This window comes from Sorex araneus, chromosome 1 (assembly GCF_027595985.1).
Source record: "Sorex araneus isolate mSorAra2 chromosome 1, mSorAra2.pri, whole genome shotgun sequence".
NCBI classification, from domain to species: Eukaryota; Metazoa; Chordata; class Mammalia; order Eulipotyphla; family Soricidae; genus Sorex; species Sorex araneus.
The window spans coordinates 315053257-315080874 of record NC_073302.1 but is presented as its reverse complement, the minus strand read 5'-3'; the positions used below and the strand labels follow the sequence as shown (position 1 = coordinate 315080874).

General features: G+C 39.8%; 1 protein-coding gene across 1 annotated transcript in view; it reads left to right on the top strand.

Moving 5' to 3' along the window:
* The window catches only part of PALLD (palladin, cytoskeletal associated protein), a 499224-nt gene that overhangs the window by 242496 nt on the left and 229110 nt on the right, over positions 1 to 27618 (top strand). The window contains exons 7-10 of the mRNA XM_004610370.2: positions 558 to 699; positions 1256 to 1279; positions 19432 to 19551; positions 21725 to 22067. Coding sequence (XP_004610427.2) covers positions 558 to 699; positions 1256 to 1279; positions 19432 to 19551; positions 21725 to 22067 — 629 coding nt within the window. The remainder of the gene's footprint in view (positions 1 to 557; positions 700 to 1255; positions 1280 to 19431; positions 19552 to 21724; positions 22068 to 27618) is intronic.

The window sequence follows — 27618 nt, the reverse complement described above, 5'->3', positions numbered from 1 at the left end:
AAAACAATAAATAAAGGAAGAGAAAGAAAGCAAGAACTAGTTATTCATCTTAAACTTTCAGGGGAAAATGATCCTTCAGCCACCCCCAAAATTCTCATCAAATGCCAGTACACAAGGTGTTTACATCAGACTTGACAACTGCTGCCAGCACCATTTTTGTCTCTTCAGATTATAAAGCAATCAAAACCCAAAGCCCACAGATCCTTTGTAAATTTGTTTGCTTTTGCTCTGTGGACTGGAGCGATAGCACAGCGGGTAGGGCGTTTGCCTTGCACACGGCTGACCCGGGTTTGATTCCTCCATCCCTCTCTGAAATTTGCAAGCTAGCTGAACATTTCTAAGGAAACCTTTCTAGTTTCATTTCTTAGAGGTCATGCAAAGTGGTTGATCAGTGCATTTAACTGCATATTCTCACCCAACTCTGGGTAATTATTTTTTGATGTAAGTGTGGTTGTTTTATTTTTTTCTCCAAAAGTTGGAAGTGTTACTGTCTGTTATGAAACTGTTTCAGAATCCATGGAAGTCTCAAGGCATGACTGTTTTCCCTTGACTTCCAGGAACTGCAGAACATAGCAGCATCGGAGGGTCAGGTGGTGGTTCTGGAGTGCCGTGTCCGAGGAGCACCCCCTTTGCAAGTCCAGTGGTTCCGACAAGGGAGTGAAATCCAAGACTCTCCAGATTTCCGAATCTTGCAAAAAAGTAAGGAAAGGTGCCAGTTCTCCCAGGAGAACCATTTTTTTTCTCTCTGGCTTTGGGAAACCTAAAGAGGATTTACTAATTCTGATGAATTGACTTCTGTTTTCAGAGTGAGGGAGTTGACAGTCCTCAAAGTGTGGGGTCAGGAAGTTAGAACTATGGGCAGTGCTTTGCAGATCGCTTTGAAACTCTGATGCAAATTGCCTATTCTCTTTTCCTGAAAAAAAAATCACATATTCATTTGAACTCAGAGTTAGGTGAAAACTCTCAAAGTTGGTCAAATACCCTCGAAAGCTTTGCAAGTTTCTGTAAACCTTTTTGTGAACCTCTGTTTAAAATTCCTTTTGAGTGTCACTGCAATTTAAATTTCTGTGTGTATAGAAATATTATTGGATCCACTGTCACTTTTATCTCTTTTGCATCAGGCGGTTTGTTGGTCACATTCTTGCAAACATGTCCTACACAAGGAAATCGAAAAAGTAAGGGAGGCTTATTATTTATGGGACCCAATTCTAATACTCTGTTTTTGATTTATTTTCTTTTCTCATGTGGCGAGCAGAACCTCGATCCACAGCTGAACCTGGTAAGGAGCTTTTTGCTTTTCTTCTGTGGCTTTTGTATCTTTGGACTTTCAATGGTTCTTTGTTTCTGTTGTAAAGCCATAAGCCGAACAGTGTTTTTGCAGTTCCCTGGAAATGTGAAACCCCCTAAAAGACAATATCTCCTTTATCATGGGGTCTGGACACTGCATTTTACATCAGCTGCTTTATTAGGAAAACATGAAGTTCCACTCAGACAAGAAGGTCAGGCTCAGTGACTCGAGGCTTTTTTAAAACATAGTCTTTTATACTCTGAAGGCAAGTGAAATTAAAGATGAAAAAACATCCTTGTAACGTTGTAGTAGAGAAGAACAAGCTGCTGCACTCTATTTCCACCCCAAGCGCAGGAGTCACTCTCTTGCCAGCTCAGAAAGGGGGTTCACGGGAGAACAGCCCAAGATGTAAGCAAATGGACCCCCAGGCATTTCTCATTTACATGCCCTGAGCCATAAACTTTTACTAGCCTGCAAGCTGGAAGAAAGTCATCTTGCCCTGGGATCTCTCGATTACCAGGTCAGTTGACCTTGGCATCATGTCATATTATCCAGAAGCAAGGAGGCCAGATCTTTTCCTGCCTCAGACTTCTCAAATAATTATGACTCCTCATGGACTACAGCCGTGTTTGTAAGGGAAACAAAAGATTGTGTCTAGGTATGTCCTCATATCTCCTAGACATTATATTTTATTGTATTCCTCCCATCGGCTAAGCCAACAGCTTCACTTACTCTTGATAAGGGGGAGGATCAACCACTCTGTGGGCTCAGCTTCGGCACTGAGCAGTCCCACCACTTATTCATCTTAAACTTTCAGGGGAAAATGATCCTTGTCCTGTCCCTTTTCTGGGTCTTTGTGGGCTCCCTGGGCTCTGGCAGCTCAGCCAACTGCAGGCAGTCCTGATGCTCTCCCAGCTGAGTATGGATGAGGATGGGTGAGTAGTTCAGTGCAGAGTGCCTCGAGGCCCATTCAAAAGTTCAAAGGCCCTTTCAAAAATTCAAAGAGGATGAGTAGCCATTTGTGGAATATAAAGTAACAGAATGGGAGAATAACACCCAAGTATAATAGAGATTAAGACCAGGAGGATTGCTCCACAGCTTGAAAGATGGCCTCATATGCTGGGGGGAAAAGCAGCTCAGATAGAGAAGGGACCACCAAGTAAAAGATGCTTGGAGGGTCCGCTCGGGATGGGAGATGTGTGCTGAAGGTAGACTATAAACAAACATGATGGCCACTTAATGCCTGTACTGCAAACCACAACACCCAAAGGGAGACAGAGAGAGTAAAAGGGAATGTGCCTGCCACAGAGGCGGGGGGTTGAGGAATACTGGGAACATTAGTGGTGGAGAATGGACACTGGTGGAGTGATGGGTACTCGATCATTGTATATGACTGAAATGTAAGCATGAAAGTTTGTAAGTCTGTAACTGTCCTTCATGGTGATTCATTAAAAAGAGAGAGAGAGAGAGAGAGAGAAAGAGAGAGAGAGAGAGAGAGAGAGAGAGAGAGAGAGAGAGAGGCTGAGTAGCAGGCCATAGAAATAGTCCAGTGGGGAGGACACTGGCTTGCATGTGGCTGACCTGGGTTTGATCACTGGCACCCCACATGGTGCCTTAAGTGCTGCCAGGAATGAGCCCTGAGCACAGGGCCAGGAGTAAGCCCCCAACATACACCAACACATACAGACATTCACACACAGACACACACAGAAACACTAAAAGAAAACCCAGTCATTTTTCTTGGGGTTGGAGCAATAGTACTTGGGCGGGACACTGCCTTTGAAGTCAGCATATATAAGTTCAATCCCTGGCACATTTTATGGTCCCCAAGCACCACCAGGAGGAACCCTGAGTGCAGAGCCAAGAGGAAGTTCTGACCATCTTCTCATATGGCCCTGAAACCAGTAGCACTGTAGCACTGTCGTCCATTATTCATTGATTCGCTCGAGTGGGCACCAGTAATGTCTCCATTGTGAGACTACAAACAAATAAAAGGATGCTAAGTAGAACCCTCTGGGGAACAACTGGATCTGCTTATGAGTTATGAGTTACAAATATAGCATGTCACGTCACTGAATGTAGCCGTCACCACACCAAACACTGCAATCACTCGATGTTACTTTCCAGACCATGGAAGTAAGTACACAGCTTGGTATTTTGTCTTGGATAAATCTTTGTGTGAAACTGCATAATGGTGCCTTGGTATATGGGTACTTGAAATTTCTGAGGCTCTGTCTACTGCTGAGCTAGTCTGGAAATCTTATAGAGAATAGAGCATGTCCTCTGCATTACTGTCGTAGGTAGAGGCACAGATATGATAGAAATAGTCCAAAAACAACCTGCATATCTCCTTAATCTGAAAATACATTGACATGAGCAAACCTGGGAGCAATTGGTGACTTTCAATGCTTTATGTACAAATAACACTAAAATCCTGGGCAAAAAATTATAAAAATATTTTACTATTGGAATGGATTTTAAACTGCTTTTGAATACTGCATGAATTTACAAAGGAAAGTTCTTGCATCATCTTTTCACAATGTTTTTACCCATTTTCATCACCTGTATGGGTGATGATGGTTGACTGAATGTTTCCATGATTTTTATTGGAAAACCACAGACTAACAGTCATCTGAAAATTCAAAACACTGGCTAGAAACTCTGTAGTTTCATTTTTGAGAATGCATGCTTAATGATTAAGAACACTCAATATACTTAACTGAAAAAGAATTAATTTGGGTATTTGGGTAAGAAGGAACAGTGGGAAGCTCTTCCACTTTTATTAGCCTCTGAGTTTTCACATCACACACATTCCTGTTTCAGATGTAGTTTGCTTTTTAACATCTGCAGTATACTTTAGATCACAAGTTATTGAATAAAATTAGTTCAAAACAGCTTGATGCAATAATATGAACTCTAGATATTGATGCCTTGAACATGGCAAAGAATAGAGAAAGATATGGAATACCTCCTATAAACCACATCTCCTAGCAATGAAGCAAAGAAAAAGTTATTCTCTCCGTGTTCACAGAATTTTCCGTTTTTATTTTCCCTTTAGTTAGATCTGAAAGCATTTAAGAAAAAGACTCCTTGGTTCCAACCACAATAATTGCATTGGCTGAAAACAAATATTTCTTGGCAGAGAAATCTTTTAAACAAATCTGTCAATACCTGGAAAAAAAGCCATATATTGTCAGGAGCTATTAAAAATGAAACACAACTAGTTTTCCTTGACTGCTGATAATTTCTCTATGATTATATTTACCATGACACTCCTACAATTGCTCCTTTCTCTCTTTTTTATTTTTTTTCTCCTTTCTCTTCTACAGTGGAGCATTAAAATGCTGTACCTCAGGAAATACACAATTGGCATGTAGCGTTAAATAAAATCCATGATCATATTTTTTTAAACAAAAAACTCTGAAAACATGGATGACTATTCAAATGACCGCTTATATGACTTAGTATGAGTAAGACCTTCAGAACAAACCAATTTTAAAACATACTTGTATTTAAACATTGTTTTGACATGCCTAACACAATTGTTTACCATTATTATTGTACTGGTAGCCAAACATTCTTCTGTTGACTTTGAAGTTTACCATTAACATTGTCAGGGAAAGAAATGAAATATATTTTGCATTGTTTACTTCCCTTACAAGAGCTCATTGATGATTTTGTATAATAGACTGCTCAGCTCTTGAACTACATATAATGTGTAGAGGAAGAGGCATCCCTGGTTATTGTTCTAGCCCTGCTAGTGACTGGAAAGGATGAAAACAGATGTGACTACAATGCACTTGAGACAAGAGATCACTTTTATAGACCTTGGTCAGTGATGTTTTCCAAATGCCTAAATATAAATAGCCTTGGCAATTCAGGAACAGATTTAAGCATTTGTATTTTATTACCTACGTTCTTTGCTTCCTCTGACACATTCATTCTTGATCTATCTCTCTCTCTCCATCTCTCCCTCATTCTGTTACTCTTTTTCCCTTTCTCTTCACTATACATGTTTTTCTTATTCATGTCCAAGTTGTTTCAGAGCTATAGACATTAAAATGAAGCTCACTAGTACCTAAATAGAGCCCTACTAGGAATTAGATGCTTAGATAAAGAAGGAAATATATTCCCTCCCAAACCATTTGTGCAATTGAAACAGGTTTTTCTTGTCACTACTGTGTGTATCTGTCTAATGTGTTTTACACTCCCTTCTCTGTCTAGACAGAAGTCAGCTTGCATCACAAATCTTTTCAGACTGTTTTGTGAATTAATAGCTAGTCAGTATACTTAAGACCAACATCCGTTTGTCATATTACCTGCTCTGGCCTTCTTCCTTAATATTCTGACTTTTCTCTGAATCCTTCAAAGACTAGCCTTGGGGGGTGGGATAGGGGTTGAGGGCACAGAAGACTCATTTGACAGCTGTTAATACTCAGACCCTTACTCAGCTGTCTGGAAACAGCCACAAATCGTATTAGGTTACTTCTATAGTATGAAGTAACGCACGCACTATTAAAAATTTAAAAAACTTATCACACTGGTTAGGGAGTTATACTATGAAAGTATAACTTCTACTCTCAGTGTGAAATTCTGCTAACTCATTCCACCCATCACCCTAAAACTTTAAGAGCCCAGGTGTTGAGTTCTATGCTTTCAAATGTGAAGTAAATTATACTTTGTTAAATGTCCTAAGTTGCTGACTTATAGGATTACAGTGGTAAGGCTGTATGTTGAGATCCCCATCAATTGTGCATAGTTAAAAATTTAATGCAACTCTCTGACGATATGGTTCAGAGAAATGAACAAATGAACAAATTTGAACCTAATTTCCTAATGTCAAAAAATTAGGAAGTATAAAACCCGAGGTTCCCAATCTGTGTGACAAGGGGACCTGAGATAGCACACCAGACTGATTTACAAAATTTTTATGGCAGATGTCATGATATTCAACATCTGATAGATTCAGTACAGCTACTAGCTCAAAATAGTTCAGAGTCTCGACATTAGATCATTCTACATTCTTTTCTATGACATCATGTATTATTTGTGAAACTGAGTTTTTGATGTATGTGTGTGATTCAAAGCAAGTGCCACTTGAAAATCAATGTGAAGCTTGAAAGGATGCTAGTTGTATTGAACCTGGTTCCAAGAAGAAAATTGCAGTACCCTAGAGATGTCATATGCATTGGCAATTGTGGTTATCTAAGAATAAAATAGCAATATATATCTTGCATCATATGTGGATAATTTGGGGGCAATATCTAATTTGTTAAGCCCTAAACAAATAGGAAAAATAGCATAACAAATGAAGCTGTTAAGCCTATTTCTTTAGCCTTAGAAGATCTCACTGGGCTTGAGAGTACCATAAAAAATTAATAAAACACTTATGAGAAAGAAAGCTTGATTCATTCTCCAGAGAGCAAAGGAAAGACCTGAAATGCATTTGTGGGTGCACCATTAAGAAAACTGAGTGACTTGTTGGATTCTAAGCACCGAGTACTCCTATTCCCAGCCATCTTTCTAGACTCTCCTAGAATACTGGACTGCAAACCTTCTGGTAGGGACAGGATTCTTCTCTAAGCAATCAGAGCATCCCAAGGAAGGCAAGAATCCATAGTCAGTGATGATGTGATGATGTGACTTTCTTTTCAAAGAGGTCACCAGATTATGCTAATGAAAGGTCAAGGTTGACAAACCCCTTCTTTGTGCTCAGAGTTTTTGATCAACTCAGAAGACTGTCAGACAAGCAAGATGTCCAGACACTTTCTCTGCCTTATTTCCTGGAGTTTCTGAAACTTTCAGAAAATAAACTAGCAAGGAGAAGAGCATAAAGCATAAAGCAAATTTGAGAGAGAAGAAATCATTGCATCCCAGGAGAAAAAAAGCTAAAACTGAGTTGGATGGGGTGGACATGTAGAAGACAAATGAAAAAGCCACACAAAGTAGAGGAAAATACAGAGAAGAGAATGTAAGAGATAAAACAGACACAAAAGATTTGCCCACCCAGGTAACCTACATGTGCATTAATTGGGATTCCAGGTGCAAAGAATACAAGAGGGAGAGTAATTATCAATGAGAATCTTGTTTTTATTTTTTTTTATTTTAACTTTTTATTAAATCACCATGTGGAAAGTTACAAAGTTCTCAGGTTTATATGTCAGTTATACAATATTCAAACACCCATACCTTCACCAGTGCCCATATTCCACCACCAAAAACCCCAGTATACCCCCCGCCCCACCCCCTACTGTATAACTAATGAATTTCACTTCATTTTTTCTTTAACTCGATTACATTCCATAATTCAACACAAAACTCACTATAGTTGTTGGAGTTTCCACCCAAGAGAGACAGACCTACTACATTTGATAATTAGTTTTTCATTGCTGGAAATGAAGAGATATGTAGCCCCACTGCTACAAGTACATAACTCTCTCTCTCTTTTTTTTTCCTTTTTCCTTTTCCCTTTTTTTTTTCTTTTTCCCCCTCATCCCCCTTCCCGCGCCTCATAGTATGGTGTACGCCACGCCGCGTCGGCCAGCGTGGGGCTTTTGCTTAGTTCACAGTCCAGAGAGGTGGCTGCTACATTAAAAACCTTCAATATTTCAACAAAAACTTACTGTTATTATTTGGAGTTTCCCCCCCCCCCAAGTCAGACCTGTTCAAAAGGAACCGTTTCACATTGCTGACAATTATAAGTATTAAGTCGCGCGGACACGGTAGCATCCGCGCAGTTTTGGATTTCTGTATAAAGTCCAGGGAAAATTCTGCCAGAAATTACATAGCCCAGCTCACAGTCCCAGTGCATTGCTGTAAGAAGTCTCTGAATTCAAAGTCTTTAGGCGCAGAGGGTCCGATTCACGCTCAGCGGCTCCGGATTTATCTGGGCCGAGGGCGTGCCGGTTACTCCCCCTTCCCATGAGTTCCTGGGAGCCCCAAAAGTAAAAACCGAATACCTCTGGGTTTGGAGTCTAGAAGATGGCGCCTGCCACATGGGTGCCACCAGCCCGCCGCTTTCCATGCAGGAAGACAGGGTGGGGAGGAAAAAAATCCACCCCCAGCAGTACAGAGTTGTAGCCCAGTTCGCAGTCCCAGTGCATTGCTATCGGATGCTGCGCTGGATGCCCGAATGTGTTAGATCTCTGGAATCAAAGTCTTTAGGCGCAGAGGGTCCGATTCGCCCTCAGCGGCTCCGGATTTATCTGGGCCAAGGGCGTGAGAATCTTGTTTTTAATTTCCCAAACTAAAGATTCTTTCCAAATTGAAAGGACTTCCTGAGAAAATAATGTATGTAAATAAATTCATAGCGATATATCATTGTGAAATTCAGAATGTCTAAGACAAGTAGAGGAATATCAATTGTCCAGAGAAAAAAACATCTGGTCTCCTTCAAACTAACAAGATCAGAATACCTTAAGACATCTCCGTAGCACATTCAGCACAAAGAAACAGTGAAGCAAAGCCCTTAAAATGTTGAGATAAAATTATTTCCATCTTAGAATACTTTTCTCAACCAAACCTGCATTCATTTTTTAAAATTTTATTTATTTAAAAAAATTTTTTAAACCTGCATTCTTTATGAAGACGTAGGCAGAATATTTGACATCTGCAAGGTCTCAAAGGTTTTCCATTACAAATCGATTTATAAGATATGCCAACCCTCCCCATCTCACCACCAGCAAGAGAATTGAACCAAAGAGTGTTATATGCAGAGTATAGGAAGCAGGAGATCAAAGGCAGGAAAGAAGTGATGGGAAATCCCCAGAAGGAAGCCAGCTATGCATCAGGAGCCTAGGACAAGTCTGGACCAGAACGATGTGAATCTAGAGAGACATCTTGAGACTTTCCTTCTCACCATGAGTTCTTCGTAAGTTCCATCTCTTACCCTGATGACAGAATGGCAGGACGGTAAGCCTGTCCCAAATTCTTATCTCCATGGGCCTGTCTGTCTCTCCCTTTTGGCATTGCTTCCTGGATCAACAAAGAACACTTATTTCAAGTACCACAGAAATGATTTACTTGGATTTGGTGCTGAGCTCTGGAAGTTGGCTGTGGTTGAAACATTAAAACTAAGTATGAAGAGATCCACAGCACCCAGTACTCCTGCTGTCTGTCCACTTCCTGCCCACACTTAGCCCTGCCAGCCTTCCCACCAGCATGAGTATTGCGCCTTTCAGCACTCACTCAGGACTTTGCCCAGAGATGATCCCCCTGGAGAGTTTTGTAAACCCACTGGGAGGTTCAAGCCAGCATGTGCCCCAAGAGTGTTCTCTGGAGTTCTTCCCGAACAAGGTTTCTTCTTTACATAACAAGATTTGTGCTTGTTACTCAGTATCTTAAAACTAAAGAACACATTTTTTTGAAGGATACAGAACTATGTGGCAAACATCTAATGAAAACCAGAAGAAATGTGACCTCAAAGGCAAAAGAAAGACAATTCCATTGGGAGAGGCATGTGGTATTTTTAAAGTTTTGATAATATTTTACATTTTAGATTTGGTGAATACATTGAGGTTTACTTTATGGTTATTTCTTAAACTGTGTATTTTGAATATTCTTCTCTGTAATGATATATTTCACAGATTTTTAAAATCATTTCTAAATATTTGGACAGTAATTACTTTTACCCACACTGAATCTAGTGATTTTAGTTCAGGATTCTTTATTATCAGTTGTGTTCGCCAAACCATGATGTTTGAAGGGCAAAACTAAATTTTATTTTACTTAGACTGAGCTCCCCCCCTCAAAAAAAAAAACTGTAAAGGAGGTCATTTGTGAAAAAGCCCTCTTAGTACCCACGGGACATATTTATATTACCCTTGCTACCCTCATCAGTTTATGAATTTCTGCAAACAAAATGGTTTTGTTTGTATTAATCAGGGTTAAGTATGTGTCTAGAAACAAAATGAGATACAGAATTGACTTTGGGGAGTTATTAAGTCATTTTTAGGTAACTATAAATCTAGAATTTATCACCAGAAAAATTAGTTTCCAAATTAGTAATTTATTATATGCCCTCAAATCAAAACCTTTTGCTTTGAGAAATCAGATTAAAATGAATCATAATTAGCTACTAATCTAAAATTTTTCCATTTGTATTGGAGACAATTATTTTGGTCAGATAAGTTAGCTTCTCTCTTCATTTGACATAAGCGGTCATTTCCTGGTTTCCAGTTCTCACCAAAATGCATTTTACAGATGTCTTAAGGATTTTTTTCAAGATGTTACCAGATGAAAATTCAATATTACCACCTGCTCATCTCATTTCCTCATGACATTTTTCATTTTTAAATTGTCTGCACCATACATAGTATGAGAATGTTTTTGCTCAACAAAATGTGAATCCACTGTCACCTTTGAATGAGAATATGAAAAAAGACAAGTAGCTAAACAACCGTTGCAACATTGAATGAAAACATTATCTAGAAAAAGCACGAGGAAATAGCAGTGTTTAAAGTTCTTGAAAGAATGTCTGGGGTGTTATTCTTTTCCTTTCTAAATTTGTAACTTTTTCTAGATGTTCATTTTTTTATCATCAATGCTCTAAATGCCTTCATTTAAATTTACCCAATAGAAGTATTCCAAGAAAAAAACCATATATTTTCTTCAGTGAAATTTGAAGCACAGAGAGGAAACTGACAGTAAAATCAGTCCTAATTTAGAATCCTCATAGAAAATGATATTTTTGTAAAGCACTTTATTTTTTCTATCTCAATCTGATTTTTACCCATATACTCAAAAATGGTTATGGAGAGACTTGCTTTGTAGGGGAGGCTGAAAGTTTTGAAAAAAGGCAAATGTTTTTTATGTTACAAAGATTATACCTGAGTCAGGGAACTCACAACTCCATGTGATGATAATTAGAGTGGTGATAGGTGAGAGCTATCAAGTTTTATATAAATGGTGAGTCTGATGAAATCTAATCAAAAATTGAATCTCTGAGGAAGTAATTGTAGATAGAGTGTAAGATTGAGTTACACTGAGAAGGCCTAGACATATTTCTGGATAAGCATTAAGGAATATCACGTCTCTGGGAACTGCCCAAGAGCCAATGTTTCAGCCTGAGTTTCCAAAACTTAGAGCAAAAGAAGCTAACAGCACACAAGTAGGAAAGTGAAAAACTGATTATTTGGGCTTTAAAGTACCCTCAAAGTCATGGAAGGATTTGGGGGGCGAGGGGAACTAATGATAAAACTTTGTTCTCAAGAGAGTTCTCAGGATTTGGAAAATGCGATGGTGTTTTAGGTGGGAATGTAGGACTGAAAAGTTTTAGGTGGAAATGTAAGCCTGAGTTGAGAAGACCTAGAAGTATTTCCAGAGCACGTTAAGGAATATTACTTTTTCAGGAGCTGTCCAAGAGCCAGTGTTTCAGCCTGAGCTTCCAATAGTCAGAGCAAAAGAAGGTGAGAACACACAAGCTGGCTTCTGGTTTCCGGTCTAGAATTATGTCTGTGTCTGCTGTTAAATCGTTCTCAGGCTTTAATCTGACAGTGGGCATTGATCAGTGTCTTCAGAAATGCCCATCTTTCCAGAATGAACTGACTCAAGATTAACAGTATGAAGCCCAGAGAAGGTGGTACAGGGATGGAGGCCATGCCTTCGGGAACCTCAGTACTGTTCATAACTGAGAGCAGCTTTAGGTAGGATGGAACAAAGTTACTTACTTGGGCCTAAGTTCATCTGTCTGAACAGCAGGAGGCTTTTCCCACACTTCACCTGCATCAGCCCTTTGCTGTATTGAACATCAGCATTTCCACATTGCAACGTCCATCTGACCTGCTTAGCTCCTTCTCTGGGATGTCTTATATCTCTGAGGACACCGGGCCCACTTCCTTGTGTGGATAAATGTCTAGTTAATTATTTTGACAGGGCACGATCAGATGGAATCTACTATTGTTTGGGTTTATTTTTCTTTTTTTGGCTTTTTGGGTCACACCCAGCAGTGCTCAGGGGTTACTCCTGGTTCTGCACTTAAGGAATTACTACTGGCAGGGGCTTGGGGGCCATATAAGATGCCAGAGGTTGAACCCTGTTGGCTGCGTGCAAGGCAAACACCCTACCCACTATGCTATTGCTCCAGCCCTGTGTCTACTATTGCTTCCCATCTTAAATCTAGCCCATTGGGGACAGAGCAAGTGGGGTGTTTGTTTTAATTGCATTTTGTATTGTGTTCCTTGAGTTCTGAACTGGGAGAAATTGCAAAATAGCTAGAGAAGCTTTATTTTCTAAAAGAAAAGAGCATGTGTGGGAGGGAGGCAGGATGCCAACCTTCAGCACTGGTTAGCCACGATCTTGAAATAATCACTTTGGAGCTCACCTAAACAAAGGAGGAATATGGGGTAATAAACTTAAAACTCCCTGGCAGCAATATTTTAAGCTTTATGCACACTTTTCTGATTGAGTCTATTATTTTTGACTCCTTGAGTAACCATTTGTTATCGATTAGAAATCCCTAATGCTTTGTACCTTTCCAGATCCATCTCACTTTCCAAATGATTAATCTTTTGATGATGGAAAGGACCTCCCAGATGGTACTCAAGGGGTCTCGGGGTGTGGGAGTGGGTGGATTCCAGCAATTCTCAGACAACTGAGCTGAGTATTCAATGCACGGGTCTAAGGATGTGTTGCTTGGGCCCTGTGCTTGTGGATTACTCAAGCCACCCTGACAATCTGGGGTCCTATGGGGCCACACCCAACAGTGCTCAAAGGATCATGAGCCAGGGATCAAAGTAGGGTCATCCACCCACATATAAAGCATGTGCATTAATGCCTGTACTACATCTTACAGCACCACAATAATATTATGTGAAGCTACAACTTGAATTACTTCCACACTTTGTACATCTTTTTCAGCTAGAAAGCCGGAAACTGGGTTTGGTAGTAATGAACACACACACACAATTAAATCATGCTTTATGCTATTTCATTATTTTCCTTATATTTAGTGAATCTCTAAATTAACTAATAATTATGAACTTCAAATGTATCATTATGTCTCAAACTTTTATATGAAATGCCTTTCTTATTTTACTAAACTCCTCTAGTTAGGATTCATTGAAATTATGAAGCCAAGATCTGTGCTGTATCCTACAGGCCAGTGTTTGGGGCCTGATTGCGAGTCATAAAAGTAGGGAGCAACTATCAGTGTTGCAAAATAAGATAGACTACAAATCAGTAGGCTGCACTTTATAATTATCCACGTGAAATTCTCATTTCTGTTATATATATGCATCCCAACCCATGTCATTGGGTAAAATGTAAATTGCCTTTCCTTCTATTAGCACAACTCAAAATCATTTGAACTCCTGGACTAGAGAGATAGTACAATTGGGAGGATCCTTGCCTTGCACATGGCCATCCCATATGGTCCCCAAGCCCACCAGGAGTTATTCCTGTGTGCAGAACCAACAGTTACCCCTGAGCACCACTTGTGTGGCCCCCCAAAAAACAAATATTTGAAGAGTATTTTTAGAGTAAGTTGCACACATCTTAATGAAAATTAAAATAACACTAAAAATTTCTTTTTTGTTTTGTTTTGTTTGGGGGCCACACCCAGTGGTGCTCAAGAATTATTCCTGACTCTGCACTCAGGAATTACTGCTGGTGCTGCTCAGGGGACCAAATGGGGTGTCAGGGACTGAACCTGGTACAGCCATATGCAAGGCAAGCATCCTACTATAGCACCCTTCTATAGCTACAGGCCCTAAAAAAAAGTACTTCTTAAAAGAACTCCCATTCAACCCACATCTACTATGCCAACATTTTTAGGGGTAAAAATAATGTTATGTACTAATATTTAGAAATTACTGCAGGTAATTCTTTGCATCCATTAGGTTTGAAAAACAGGGGATAGCACAGCGGGTAGAGCATTTGCCTTGCACTCGGCCGACCCGGGTTCAATTCCCAGCATCCCATATGGTCCCCTGAGCACCACCAGGGGTAATTCCTAAGGGCAGAGCCAGGAGTGACCCCTGTGCATTGCCAGGTGTGACCCAAAAAGCAAAAATAAATAAAAATAAAAATAAAAGGTGATAAAAAAAATCATCATAGAAGATTCAAGATTCATAAAAATACCATCTCCATCCACTCTTTTCTTTCTTTTTTTTTTGCTTTTTTGGTCACACCTGGGGATGCACAGGAGTTACTCCTGGCTCTGCACTCAGGAATTACTTCTGGTGGTGCTCAGGGGACCATATGGGATGCTGAGAATCGAACCCGCGTCAGCTGCATGCAAAGCAAACGCCCTACCCGCTGTGCTATCGCTCCAGCCCCTCCATCCACTCTTTTTTAAAAAAAAATTTAATTTTACTGAATCACTGTGAGATAGTTACAAGCTTTCATGTTTAGGTTACAATCTCACAATGATCAAACACCCATCCCTCCACCAGTGCATATTCCCCACCACCACTATCCTGGGTATACCCCCCCTTTCCCAACCTTCCCCAACCTCTATGGAAGACAATATTCCCAATATTCTATCTACTTTTGGGCATTATGGCTTGCAATATAGACACTGAGAGGTCATTACATACAAGGGCCAGGGGGATTTCCCCATAGCTCAAAGACTGCTTCATGAGCAGAGGGGAGAAGGCAGATGAATAGAGAAAGGATCACTAAGAAAATGATGGCTGGAGGAACCAGTTGGGATAGGAGATGCATGCTGAAAGTAGGTAATGGTCTGTCCACTCTTATAAAATGTACCTCCAAAGAGGCCAACTTTTCTAAGCAGTTAAACAACCTAAAAATTTCACTATCAGGAACCAGTTGTAGCATAGAAAAAAAAACTTAAATAATGCATCCTTTCTTATTATATTGTTACTAATTTTTTTATCCTTCTGGTTCTTTTCATTTTACAATCTAAAAATCACTAATTAAAAATATGTAATTTGTTTAAATAAACATCAACACTTTGTAGCTGCACCCTGCATTCATGGTGTTTTCCCGGTTCCCACAATGTGTCTTTTGTATTGCTAGAGAGTAAGGTGAGGAGAGGTGACCCCCAAGTGGCCTCTTTCTATTAGAGGTATCATAAATGTAAAGAAAATAATATAAGCATTGCTCATACTGTCTCCATCTAGAAGGATAGAAAGACAAACAGTGTAAGGTAAATGCAGCAAGAAAAAAGGTCCATAGTGGCAGCAAAAGGGAAAAATGTGCGTTAAATGAACTGGAGGACTTGTTCATGAAGGTTATAAGAAAAGGCTGTTTCCTGTTCCTTTCCTTTTTATTCTATTGATGGGAGGCATTCACATGCCTTGCTGTGATGCTTGCCAGAGGTTAAGCATCAGCTTGTGGTGCTCACACATATGGCTATGCTGTATGAGAGGTTGAACTCATTTAATTATGCTCAGGCACATCCTGGGTCTAATGCTTGCTGAGGACACACCAAGCTGCAGTATGGCTACAGGTATGGTCAGGGATCCCAAACAGCAGAGTTGTAGATAAGCATTAGCAGTAAAACTCAGGACCTCAAGCTTGCCAGGCAAGTGCGGTAAAGCACCGAGCCACCTGCAGGCTTAAGACAAAGACTTTGGAGACATAGTCTCTTTCCATGTATAACTTCTAGAGCTTTTAGAATTCTCCATCTCCTTCTTAAGTACTTTAAGAAGATTTAGAGTATTCAATGGTTGATTGCTGCAGATACTAAGGTAACCCATGTTTTTTTTCCATCAAATTTGCAACCTTGTGATTATGTGTCTTTTATTAGAATGTAAATTCTAAATACTCAGGTCTATATCTGGTAGGGAGTTCGCCTTGCACATGGCCAACCCGGTTTCGATTTCTCCGCCCCACTCGGAGAGCCTGGCAAGCTACTGAGAGTATCTTGCCCGCATGGCAGAGCCTGTCAAGCTATCCGTGGCATATTCAATATGCCAAAAAAAAAGTAACAACGAGTCTCACAATGGAGACGTTACTAGTGCCCGCTTGAGCAAATCGATGAGCAGCGGGATGACAGTGACAGTGACAGTGATTCTAATTAAATAATTCATCAGTTTTGTTTGTTTCGTGTGTGTCTGTGTGTGTGTTGGAGGAAGGAGGCTTATTGTACCCTCCCTGGCAGTGCTCAGGAGCTACTCCTGTCTCTATCAGGGATTAAACTGGGATCAGCCACCCACAGCCACCTCAGCTCCTATATTATCGCTCGAGTTACTCCACTCCCCTTTCTTTGCTTTGTCTTTGTGGAGGGAAATGGAGCTCCAAAGCAATGCTCCAGACCTGGAATGCACTCCTTGTGACATTCAGCCACCAGGCTGGAAGTTTCGATATTTACGCCTGACTCTGCAGTATTTCTCTAACAAGGTAGTGCTGGAACTACAAGGGCTACACCCAGCAGTGCTCAGGGGACCGTGCAGTGATGAGGATTATCGGAATAACCTGCATGCTGAGCACACACTCTATCTAGTCCCTTGGAGTATCACCTGACCCAATTTGTCTTCCTTAAAGTTTACAATTACTATCATTCTCAGGTGTACATGACTAAAGAGGTTAGAATTTATGCAAAAGAATTCTGGTTTTGGCTTAAAAAGTTTCAACCTTGGAGAAATGGGTGTTGGGATATTGTATGACTGAAGCCTAATCATGAACAACTTTATAAGGGTTTATCTCACTGTGATTCAATAAAAAATCTTTAAAATAAAGTGCCAGCCATTTAATTAGTTTTTCTTCAGCATGATAAGCTTTGCAGATAGGACAAGTTTAGGATATAATACTCAAGAAAGAAGTGAAAAATGCAGTAAATTATATCTAGAGGCCATATTCAGAGCATAAAATATACACATTTGATTCAGTAATACTATACTAACTATACAGATTGACAGTATTTGGATAATTTTCTGGAAGATAGGATTAACTTTTTTCTAAAATAAAGTTCCATAAACCTTTTGAGTTTACCTTTAGGGAATGACATTATTATAAGATTTGGATATTGAGGGAATTGAATTAAAAATTTTTGCTTTTCATTTTGTACTTTATTGATTTGCCTATTTCCTTTGCATTTCTTTAATTTATATTAAAAATACTTGGAAACCATACTATTTTTTCCAATACTTAAGACATAAAGCTGTTTTAGAACAAATTTGTCAAATTTCTTTATTAATGGTTAAATTGAACAATATGTGTTCTGCCTGCAGAAAAGTTTGCTCTTAGAAGGCTTCACTAAATGTTGGAAGATTAGCGCATTTATCTCATCAGATTATAAAGTTAGCTATTCCTGTACCACACACACTGAAAATTGGTGGCTCAAAAGAGCATTCATAATTATGGGGCCAGCCATGTGAGCGGGTCTTAACTGGCAGTTCTGTGGTTGCGCCAAGCACTGCCGTCCTTACCTGGGTTCTCTTGTTTCTCTGGTCAGTTTCTGGTTGGCTGGAAACAACTTCATGTATCATCATCTCTGCTAGAGTTGCTTGGCTACTCTTTGAGTCTTTTGCCCAGCCAACTAGCACATCCTTATTTGCTTAGGGGATCAGTGGGGTTCTATGAAATTGAGCAGAAATAGGCAAGGCCTCTTGAAGCTGACTCTGCAATTTGGCCAATGGTGTCACTTATATTACATTCTAGGTTAAGACAATTTGAAGACCAGCCTAGATTCAATTGTTGCAGAAGCAAACTGCACTACTTGATGGAAGGAGTTTCAGGGTCACATTAGAGAGGTGCCTGGATACAGAGAGGGGAATAAGTTAGCACAGTGGGTAGGGTGTTTGCCTTGCACACAGCTGACCCAGGTTTGATTCCTCCGTCCCTCTCGGAGAGCGCAGCAAGCTACCGAGAGTATCTCGCCTGCATGGCAGAGCCTGGCAAGCTACCTGTAGCATATTCAACATGCCAAAAACAGTAACAGTAACAAGTCTCACAATGGACATGTTACTGGTGCCCGCTCGAGCAAATCCATGAGCAACGGGATGACAGTGATAGTCACAGTCACAGTGACACTGTCCACATAGTGTATGAATAACCAATAGTTTCTTTAAGGGAATTAGAAACCTAGCTTATTCCTTAACATTTACTAGCATAGTCCTCTTAATTTTATAGGGATACTGTAAACATTTATTCAGTTTTAAAGTAATTAATACATTCTAGATCCAGCTTCTTTTTAATGGCATCAGATAGAATAGATGCTGTGTGTCCGACAATCAATCGATGATTATCGTAAGAGGTTGTTTGGAATCTCAGTTGGTTTGAATTTTTACTTTACCACTTATTTACTATGTGACTGAATAAATCTATCTGTAGTATTGTGCCTCTGCCTGCTATCTGTAAGATAGACAAATAATAATAATAATAACTGTAACTCATAAGATTGACCTGACGCTTCAATCTAAATTAATGTCTGTGAAGAGCTGATAATAATACCTCAAGCCTTGTAGAGGCTAGTTATAGTTATTGTCATTGTTCTCACCACTCACTTTAGCCCCAGATTGTTAATTTTATGAATTGTAACTCATACAAATCCCATAAGATAGATTCTGTTACTGACTTTTGGTTACAACTAAGAACATGAAAGTTCAAGGAATCACACAGGGAGGACTCAAAAGAGCTTCAGTCAAGTTTTGGCCACAGTTTCTAGAGTCTGGAATTGTCACCTTGTAAAACACTACTACACCTTGTCACAGAAGGTTCTGGAACAATTGTCTGCAAGTCAAACGTTTACAGATTGGACTCCTATGTTATCATGTTAGGGAAGCTTGGATTCCACCCATCCATTGCTTTTCAGTTTAGCAGAAGAGGCAGCTCTTTCGTTGTTGAAAGAACATCTATAAGCAATCAAGTACCCTAGGCACAAGGAGGGTGGAACTGGTTTCTACTTCTGATCCCCCAACTGCCAAACGGAGAGGTTCACTGTGAACATCTTGGTTCATCCTCACGGATATCACCCTAGGAGTTTCTGATCCCGATTTTCTAAGATGAGAAAATTGAAGTTGATTGTCCACAAACACAAAGAATGGGTTTCACTTGAAAGGTGTTTTTTTTTTTTTTTGTCTCTGTTGAACTGCTAAATTAAGAGTAAAGTGAGCTGTCTGGATGCTTTTATAAAGTAGCTCTGCGATTGTTATCACCAGCTTTGCCTGTTTGAAAGAAGCAACAGAGTGTGTGGCTTCTTCCAAATGATGGTGTGGCTAAGTGGTTGTGTTCCCTTCCAGAGGAGATCTGCACCCTGGTGATCGCTGAGACTTTCCCTGAAGATGCAGGAGTCTTTGCATGCACGGCACGAAATGATTTTGGATCTGTCACCAGCACTGCTCAGCTTCTTGTCACCTCAGGTATGTGAGGTGGGACCACTCCCCAGGATGCCTCCAGGCACGCTTAGTATGGTTCTCCAAGGCAGAGAGCGCACCAAGCACCTCATACTAACCTGGAATCATGCCCCACCCAAAGGCCACCTCTGAATCAGAGGTGCTATTGTTGGTCTCAGTGGTGCCACCAGCAGAGATCTGAAGATACTTGTACAAATAAATCTTTGTTTCATCCCTATTGAAGCTTCTCAAACTTACCCAAACTTCTGAGAAGGTAGTAAAATAGACCAAATATAATTAGAAGATGTAGGAAGATCTGAGCGAACAGTTACATTGAGTGTGAGCTGTATCTTTGATGTGACATAAAATAATATATTGTATTATTAAAGACAATATTCAAAAGTATATGATTTTTATTGAAGGATTATGTATGAGAGCTTATTGATCACCATGAATAACTTTGTAATTCATGGGAATTAATTTAAAAATAAATTTAAATATGTGTTTTTTTAAAAAACATTAGAACCTTACTTCCCAGGAAATCAGCATGAAACATGAAGCCTCATTTCTTCTTTTTTGACTCTAATGTACTGTTTTGACTCTAATGTAATGTCTCACTATTACTAATAAGCTTTGATTGGTTTGTATTGCTTCATCTTTGTTGCTTACTAATTAGTGATTTTTAAAATAGTTCTTTGGCCAAGCCTGGCATTTAGTAGTCAGTCGCTCCATTGGTTGTGGGCTGCAGGCCATAGATGTGGAAGGGACCATGGAATTACACTTTTCTTGAGAAGAGAGACTAGATGGCAGCAGAGGCACAATCAAAACTGATTTAGGGACAGTGGAATGGGGATTGTAAATGCTTTTCTCCTAAAAAGAACACAGTTTACTTTTGATATGAAACTGTCCTGTGAATGAGTATTTTCTTTACAATTGACTTATTTTTGGTTTAAAATACTATAAAACTTTAGGATTTTAAGCTTCTCACCTCTCTATGGGTGTTATACTCACCATCCCCACTATGAGCCTTTGCTATCTGACCCACCTCCAAAAGACCCTTTACCCGTTCCTCCCGCCCACCTCCTGTTGTCCTTCAGTCACTATCATAGTTTTACCTGAGTCTAAAAATGAGTTCTGTTGTTTGTGGCCAGTTTCTTTGCCTTAGTTATTTTCACTTGAGTGAAGCCATTTGGTAATTTTCGATCATGGCCTTGCTAAGTTTACTTAGTACATCAACTCAAATTCTATTTATTTTATCCACCAAAGACAGATTTTTAGTTTCTTAAATACAGAGTAGTATTCTGTTGAAAATACTACCACAGTTTCTTTATATGGGCATCTGTTAATGGATCCTTAGGTTTAGTCCGTGTTTTGGCATTTGAATAATGCTGCTCTGAACATAGGGTCACAGAGACCCTTTTGAGACACTACTTTGGTGAACATTGACATGCAGTATTTCCCATTTTCATCTAGGGTAAAAACTATAGGCCAAACAAAACCAACAAATATCTTTGGGGGCTTAATTTATCTCAATAAGCATTTTTTAAAGTACATTCCAAGAATTCTGCTGGGCTCTAGGCAAGGTGAAGAATCCAAAATGACATGATATTATCTCAAGCTTTCAAGGGAAAGCTTTCTATTGAGAACAAATGAGAATTTTATTTTGCATTTGAGTTATCTGTGGCAACCATCTGAAATGTGGATAATTTACCTGTGATATCATAAGACATATCACGTTAGACCCAGAGCTTGACTTTTCTGCCCTTTAACTTGACTATCAGTTGCCTGCCATTCACAAGCTTTATAGTTTGCATTTATATCAGTCAGGTATAGGCCCAACGTGTGCTTGAAACCATGGGTTGAAGTGTGAGAGACAACAAAGGGTTATTAGTGGCTCTTGTGAGTGTTGTGATTTTCTTAAGACCAACTTTTATCGTTAGTGCTTGTTCACGATTTGTTCATAAGTTGGCAGTTGGTTTCCCCAGACGTGGGCCAGATCTGGACATGAAACAGGTAGTCACTCAGTATGAGCTTGAGAAAGCCAGGGTGTCTAACTGCCTTTGCTTCTACAAAGAGACAATTCAGCATGCTCTTCTATCCTAATTTAGAGCACAAGAGACTCTCAGATGAACTATGATGGTGTGAAAATCACTGTTGAAAGAGCAGTATCTTACATTTTCCTCCCTTTCCTCTTTCTTAGCCAACACTGAAAACTGTGGCTATGACTCAATGGGAGAACCCAACAATGATCACTTCCAGCATTTTCCACCTCCCCCGCCCATTTTGGAGACAAGTTCCTTTGAGTTGGCTTCAAAGAAACCAGCTGAGCTTCAGCAGGTGAACAGCCCTGAGTTTGGACTTAGCATGGCAGCCCTTCAAATGCAATTCAGTTCTGCTGAGAGTGAAACTAATGGAGTCCACCCCAACCATGTGGTAAATGGACTGATTAACGGCAAAGCTAACACCAATAAATCTCTTCAAACACCAGCTGTCCTGCTTTCACCCACTAAGGAGCCACCACCTCTGCTTGCCAAACCCAAACTGTGAGTATTCCAGCATAGTTGTTTAATACTTTCTCCACTCTTACTAAATTGTCTCTTTAGTCTGGGAAAACTATTTTTTTGCATGGACTCAACTATGTGGCAGGTTGCCCCTCCCGTGGACTCATTGTCCTTTGCTGATGTGACTTTGCTTCCAAGTAGGATCCTTCAGAATATGAAGAAGGTAAGTAAGAAGCCTGGTCAAAGCTGCCCTGTGCTATAAAAACTCTTAACTGGTTACAGCTGTGAAAATATCAGTGCATGGTGTGGCCTTGCAGTGTATAGCAAGGATACATTGGAAGGACTACATTCCAACAGATTCCCTCCCCAGAGGTGATGGGAAGGGTGGGGTGGAGGGGGCTACTCTGAACTCTCTATTAAAAGCGTTTCCAAATGTTTTAAATTTAAGAATTGGTAAGGAAATCTGATACAGATAAAGCATTCGAAGAGTAAATGCTGTGGGTGGAAATTCAGGGTGCAGAAACTAGAGATAGGCTTGTCAGGAAGGGGTGAACCCTTCGCAGCTTTACCAGGTTGCCCTTGGAATTCCATGGAGCTGCATATTTCCATGAATGCTACTTTCATATTTGATTTCCAGTATTTTCTTAGGATGATAAATCTTGCAGGAGCTGTTTCTATTGGCACCACACAGCCATGAGTTGTTATGAATGGAGCCATTACAATGTCAGAGAGAGGCAGAAATCAATTAACTCAAGAGGCTCTATCACAGCAGAACAGGCCTTGAATTATTACCCTGATAGAGGTGGTGGAAATGTCAGAGTCACAGAAAATGTATACATTTCTCTACAAGGTCACATTTCCATGAGAATGAATTTGCCAGAATCTAGGAAAGCTGTTTATATTTCACCAGGATGTCTGATGTTTTTGATTTGGGGCAGGAAATATAACTAGGTTAGGAATTATTCTTGGTTTCCTTAGCACTGCACAGTCTGCTCTCTGGTAACAATGCTTGTTACCAGAGGATCTCTGGTAACAATGCTTGTGTAAGAAATGCTTGAATATATGACAGTCATGGTGGTAGGACTTATATTTCTATCTCACTTTATTGTTCACTATGCAATTTCATGATTATTCTTAGGCTAATCAAATAATAATCTGCAAATGAACTTATACATTAACCAATGGTCTGATAATTGTGTACAAACAAACTTCTGAAACATCTTGTGCAATTTCATAAAGTGATCTACTAGGAAACTGCAGTCAGTTTTGTATTTGCTCCTAGCTGTGTTCTCAGGCAGTAAGCCTATTAAGTGTAAGCAGTATAACGTCCTCACTTGTCATCATCATTAGGTGCTGGAAATCTGCAGCTTCAAGAGTAAAGATATGTAAGGAAACCAGGTCCTTCAATAATATCATTTCTTTCAAAGCCTGTATAATGCAGGTGTGTGATTCAAAGATCTCGACTAGTGTGGAAATTGTAGGTACAGCTTTCATTCCCACTCTCCATGGAAATAATGAACACATGAGATGAACTCAGTGCCAGTGTTCAAAGAGATTAAACAATCCTCTTTTAGCACCAACCCACACAGATAGTGACCACTGCCGACCACTTTTTTTTAATTGAGTCACCATGAGATACTGTTGCAAAGCTTTTATGACTGAGTTTTAGTCATACAATGACTGAACACCCATCCCTCCACAGTGCGCATTTTCTACCACCAATGTTCCTTGTATCCCTTCTGTCACCTCCATTCCATCCCACACCCTGTCTCTATGGCAGGCACCTTCCTTCTTTCTCTCTCCTTTGGGGCATTATGGTTTGCAATACTGATACTAAGAGGCCATCATGTTCGGTCCTTAGTCTGCTTTCAGCATACATCTTCCATCCCAAGTGACCCCTCCAACCATCATTGACTTAGTGGCCCATTCTATACCCTAACTGCCTTCTTCTCCAGCAAATGAGCACTGCCTAACACTTTTATCTTGATTATATATTTACTGAAACAAGGACCAATTTTCCTGCTAAAGAAATGGTCAATGTGTTTAATGACTGAGATATGATTGTGCTATTGGTCACATATAGAGTATCTCCTATTATTGGCTGGTATAAATTGGATATAAATCACAGAAGGGCAAACATGAGGAGCTATTAGCAGACATTTACGCCCCTTCTTATCTTGAGAGTTTCAGCAGCTCTTCAGCTTTTATCTGCTTTACCTTGATGTTTGTGTGTGTGACCAGCTTTGGGGGGTCTGGGGAGGGATGTCTCCAAAAGACAGACAAGACAAACTTGTGGTTCTTAAGAAAGTGAGTCAATGGCCAGGTTTGAAGAGTGACATCATTATTTGTTTATTAGTCATACTTTCAATATTAGATAAGACACAGGGGAAATGGACCTTCATGTTTAACACCCATTTAAAGGCATTGCCCCTTGCCCCTATTTCTGAGGAAATTTAGGAGAATGCAGTATGTTTCTTCACAGAACCTGTTAACTCAAGAGAAAGCAGAATTTTCATTATAAGGCTGGTAATTCAAAAATAATATTTCTTTGATCCATGCATACACACTCCAAAATATACAAATCTTGTTCCTCGGTAAACACTTCGATTGTTTGTTTATTGGGGTTCTTATAAAGATTACTGCAGGAAACATGAATGTTCAGATACTTTTTTTAAATCAGTGTTTTCATTTTCTTTATATAAATACTCAAGTTAATTATGAGTATTTCGAAGTTAATTTCAAAAAAATCAGTGAATCATATAATAATTTGTTTGATTTTTTTAAGTAAAATAGTTGCATTTAGAGAAATTTCCTTAGAAAAATACAAGGAAGGAGGAGGGAGACAAGGGAGATTGTTTAAAAGAGAATTCAGGTTTCTCTAGAGAAGAAAAAAAAAACAGCATTCACATCATTGGTTAAGAATCATCGGAGAATCCTCAAGAAAGAGAACATGCCTATTTAAAACATTTTTTTTCTTTTTGGGTCACACCTGGCAATGCACAGGGGTTACTCCTGGCTCTGCACTCAGGAATAACCCCTGGCAGTGCTCAGGGGACCATATGGGATGCTGGGAATCGAACCCAGGTCGGCCATGTGCAAGGCAAATGCCCTACCTGCTGTACTATTGCTCCAGCCCCAATTTAAAACAGTTTGAGGAAACATCATGCTCTTTTCATGCTGGCTGTTTTAATTACAAAATATATCAATACTGTCTGCTTTTCTTTTCCAGCATACTTCAGTATTTGAAGTAACCATTGTTAATGGTTTGCCCTGAGGTCTTCTACTCCTTTACTGTTGTTTTCTTAAAATGTTTGCTCGTTGTTGCAACATCACCTCCAGTGACAGAGGAATACTGTTGAATGACATGCACAAGTAATTTAGAATGGAATCCGAGTTATTGATAATTAATATTGATAATTGACCACAGGTAATTGTGAAAAAAATCATTCATACTTTTATTTTTTATTTTCATACGTGGGGAGAGATGAGATTTTTGCCTCACGTGGTTAGCAATGAAAACCTGTGGGTTTTTCAAACCACTTTTTATCAGCCTATTATTTTATTCCCTTTCATAAGCAAAGAGAGGCTCTGGATAAGGGTCTTTACAGCATATTATCCTTCAGAATTATTAGAAGTCAAAAAGTAGGAAACAATGAGGAGAAGCAGATCATTGGAATTAGAGTAAATTGACATTTAGTTTTGCAATAAATAGCCCTGAGAATTGGTCAGATTCCTAAGTGGGAAAAAAGTTTCTTTTCTTTTTTTTTTTTTCCTGCTTTTTGGGTCACACCCTGTAATGCTCAGGAGTTACTCCTGGCTCTGCACTCAGGAATTACTTCAGGCGATGCTTGGAGACCATAAGGGATGCCGGGGATCGAACCCAGGTCGTCCGCTTGCAAGGCAAAAATGCCCTACCTGCTTACTATCATTCCGGCCCCCAAAAGTTTATTTTCAAAAAACCAAATCTCTAATTTTTTCCTCTCCAATAGCTTTAATAATGATCGTAAGAAGAAAAAATTGAAAATAAAATGAAAGATAGAAGTGTGAATGCCTTTCTTTCTCTGACAAACCTCAGGTTGCTTCCTTACCCTCAGAAATCCTCTCTTCGGAGATGTGCAGCCATCCCTGGGCAGCCTCTGGGGTGTGTAGGCACACAGCAGGGGGCACTGCCCACAGTCTCTTTCTCCCAACCTTTCTCTTGTCCTTCATGTGTGCATTCCACGCTGTCCAGAGCGCGTTTAGAAACTGCTAGATGCCATGTGTATGGATTGGAGGACTCCTTATTATTTCTATTGACCACAAAGTGCACTTAGACACTGTCCAGGAGAAAAGCATAACTGAGAGTTATTTATGTGACTTGGTGTCTGATGCATAAGACCGTATTGCACTGCAGAGGAAAGAAGCAATGGGGTGCTTAAATCATATTTCTTATCAGAACAAAAAAGGGGGAGGGATAAACATGAACCTAACTTATGAACTATTTTCCTTGTTCAGAAGACACCAAATATGTCTGTTGCAGCCTACTCTATGAATGATGCCAGAAAATTCTAAATATAGAGCTCACTGTGTTAATAGGAAACAAAGTCCCTGCTTCTCTATTTTCTTGCCAAATACAGCCCTTCAAAGGTATGGCTGCGCATGGGATCCCCAGGAATAAACCCTGGAAGGAAACTGGCAAATGCCAGATTTAGTGGGTGATTTGAGAAGCATATAGATGAGCCTGATCAGGTTTTTCCACTGAGCTCCTCTCCTCAATTAGACCCAACAACATATAAATAATAAGCAGCTCTCTTGCAAACCCCATTTATCTCTGCTTTGTTTAGCAGGTTCCTCTGTCTTAGGGGAGGGAGGGAGAGTGGAAACCTGTGGAAGAAACAGGGAGATTTCTAAAGGGTTGAAACCAAAGCCAAGTCCTTGTCCCTGGGAACAGGACAACAGATAAAATTTATGCATATGTGTCACTCTAGTGCCAAGAATATACACATTACCATAAAAGTCCATGGTCTTCAAGAGAAGGATAATGAAATGTTTTAAAAGGTTTACATGCTTAATCCACAGCTAATCTATTGATGTGCTTAACTCTCTGCTTTCACTATCTCTTCTTCAGGCCTCTTAAAAAAAAAAACCAAAGGGGTAAAAAAAGTCAGTATCCTAGTTTCCTATCTTAAAAAGATAAAATGATCTCAGGATGAATTGGGCTTCTCAAAATAGTGGCATTTTCATTCTTTCTGCTCACCTTCCTCCTTTCTCTGACGCCATGCTTAGATATCCAGCTGTTCCTGAGGTTGTTGCCTCAGGATGGGGTGAGATAATTCATCCTCGCTCAGGGCTAGGGTGTCACCTCGATCCAATTCTGGACAAAGTTACAGCTCCATATTAATAAGCAGTAGTAAACTCTGCGTAAACCTGAGAAATGACCTTGCATTGTGCGTGCAAGAATGAGAAGTGGGGTGACAGAGAGATAGAAGAGAAGCAAATAGCAACCTGTGGCAGTCTCTTTATCAGTGACTTAGCTGTGCCAGGCTTTCTATAATTGTAAGTTCCTTATGGTTTCCTCCACACTCCTCGACATCAGTTTAAGCACAAGTTGTTC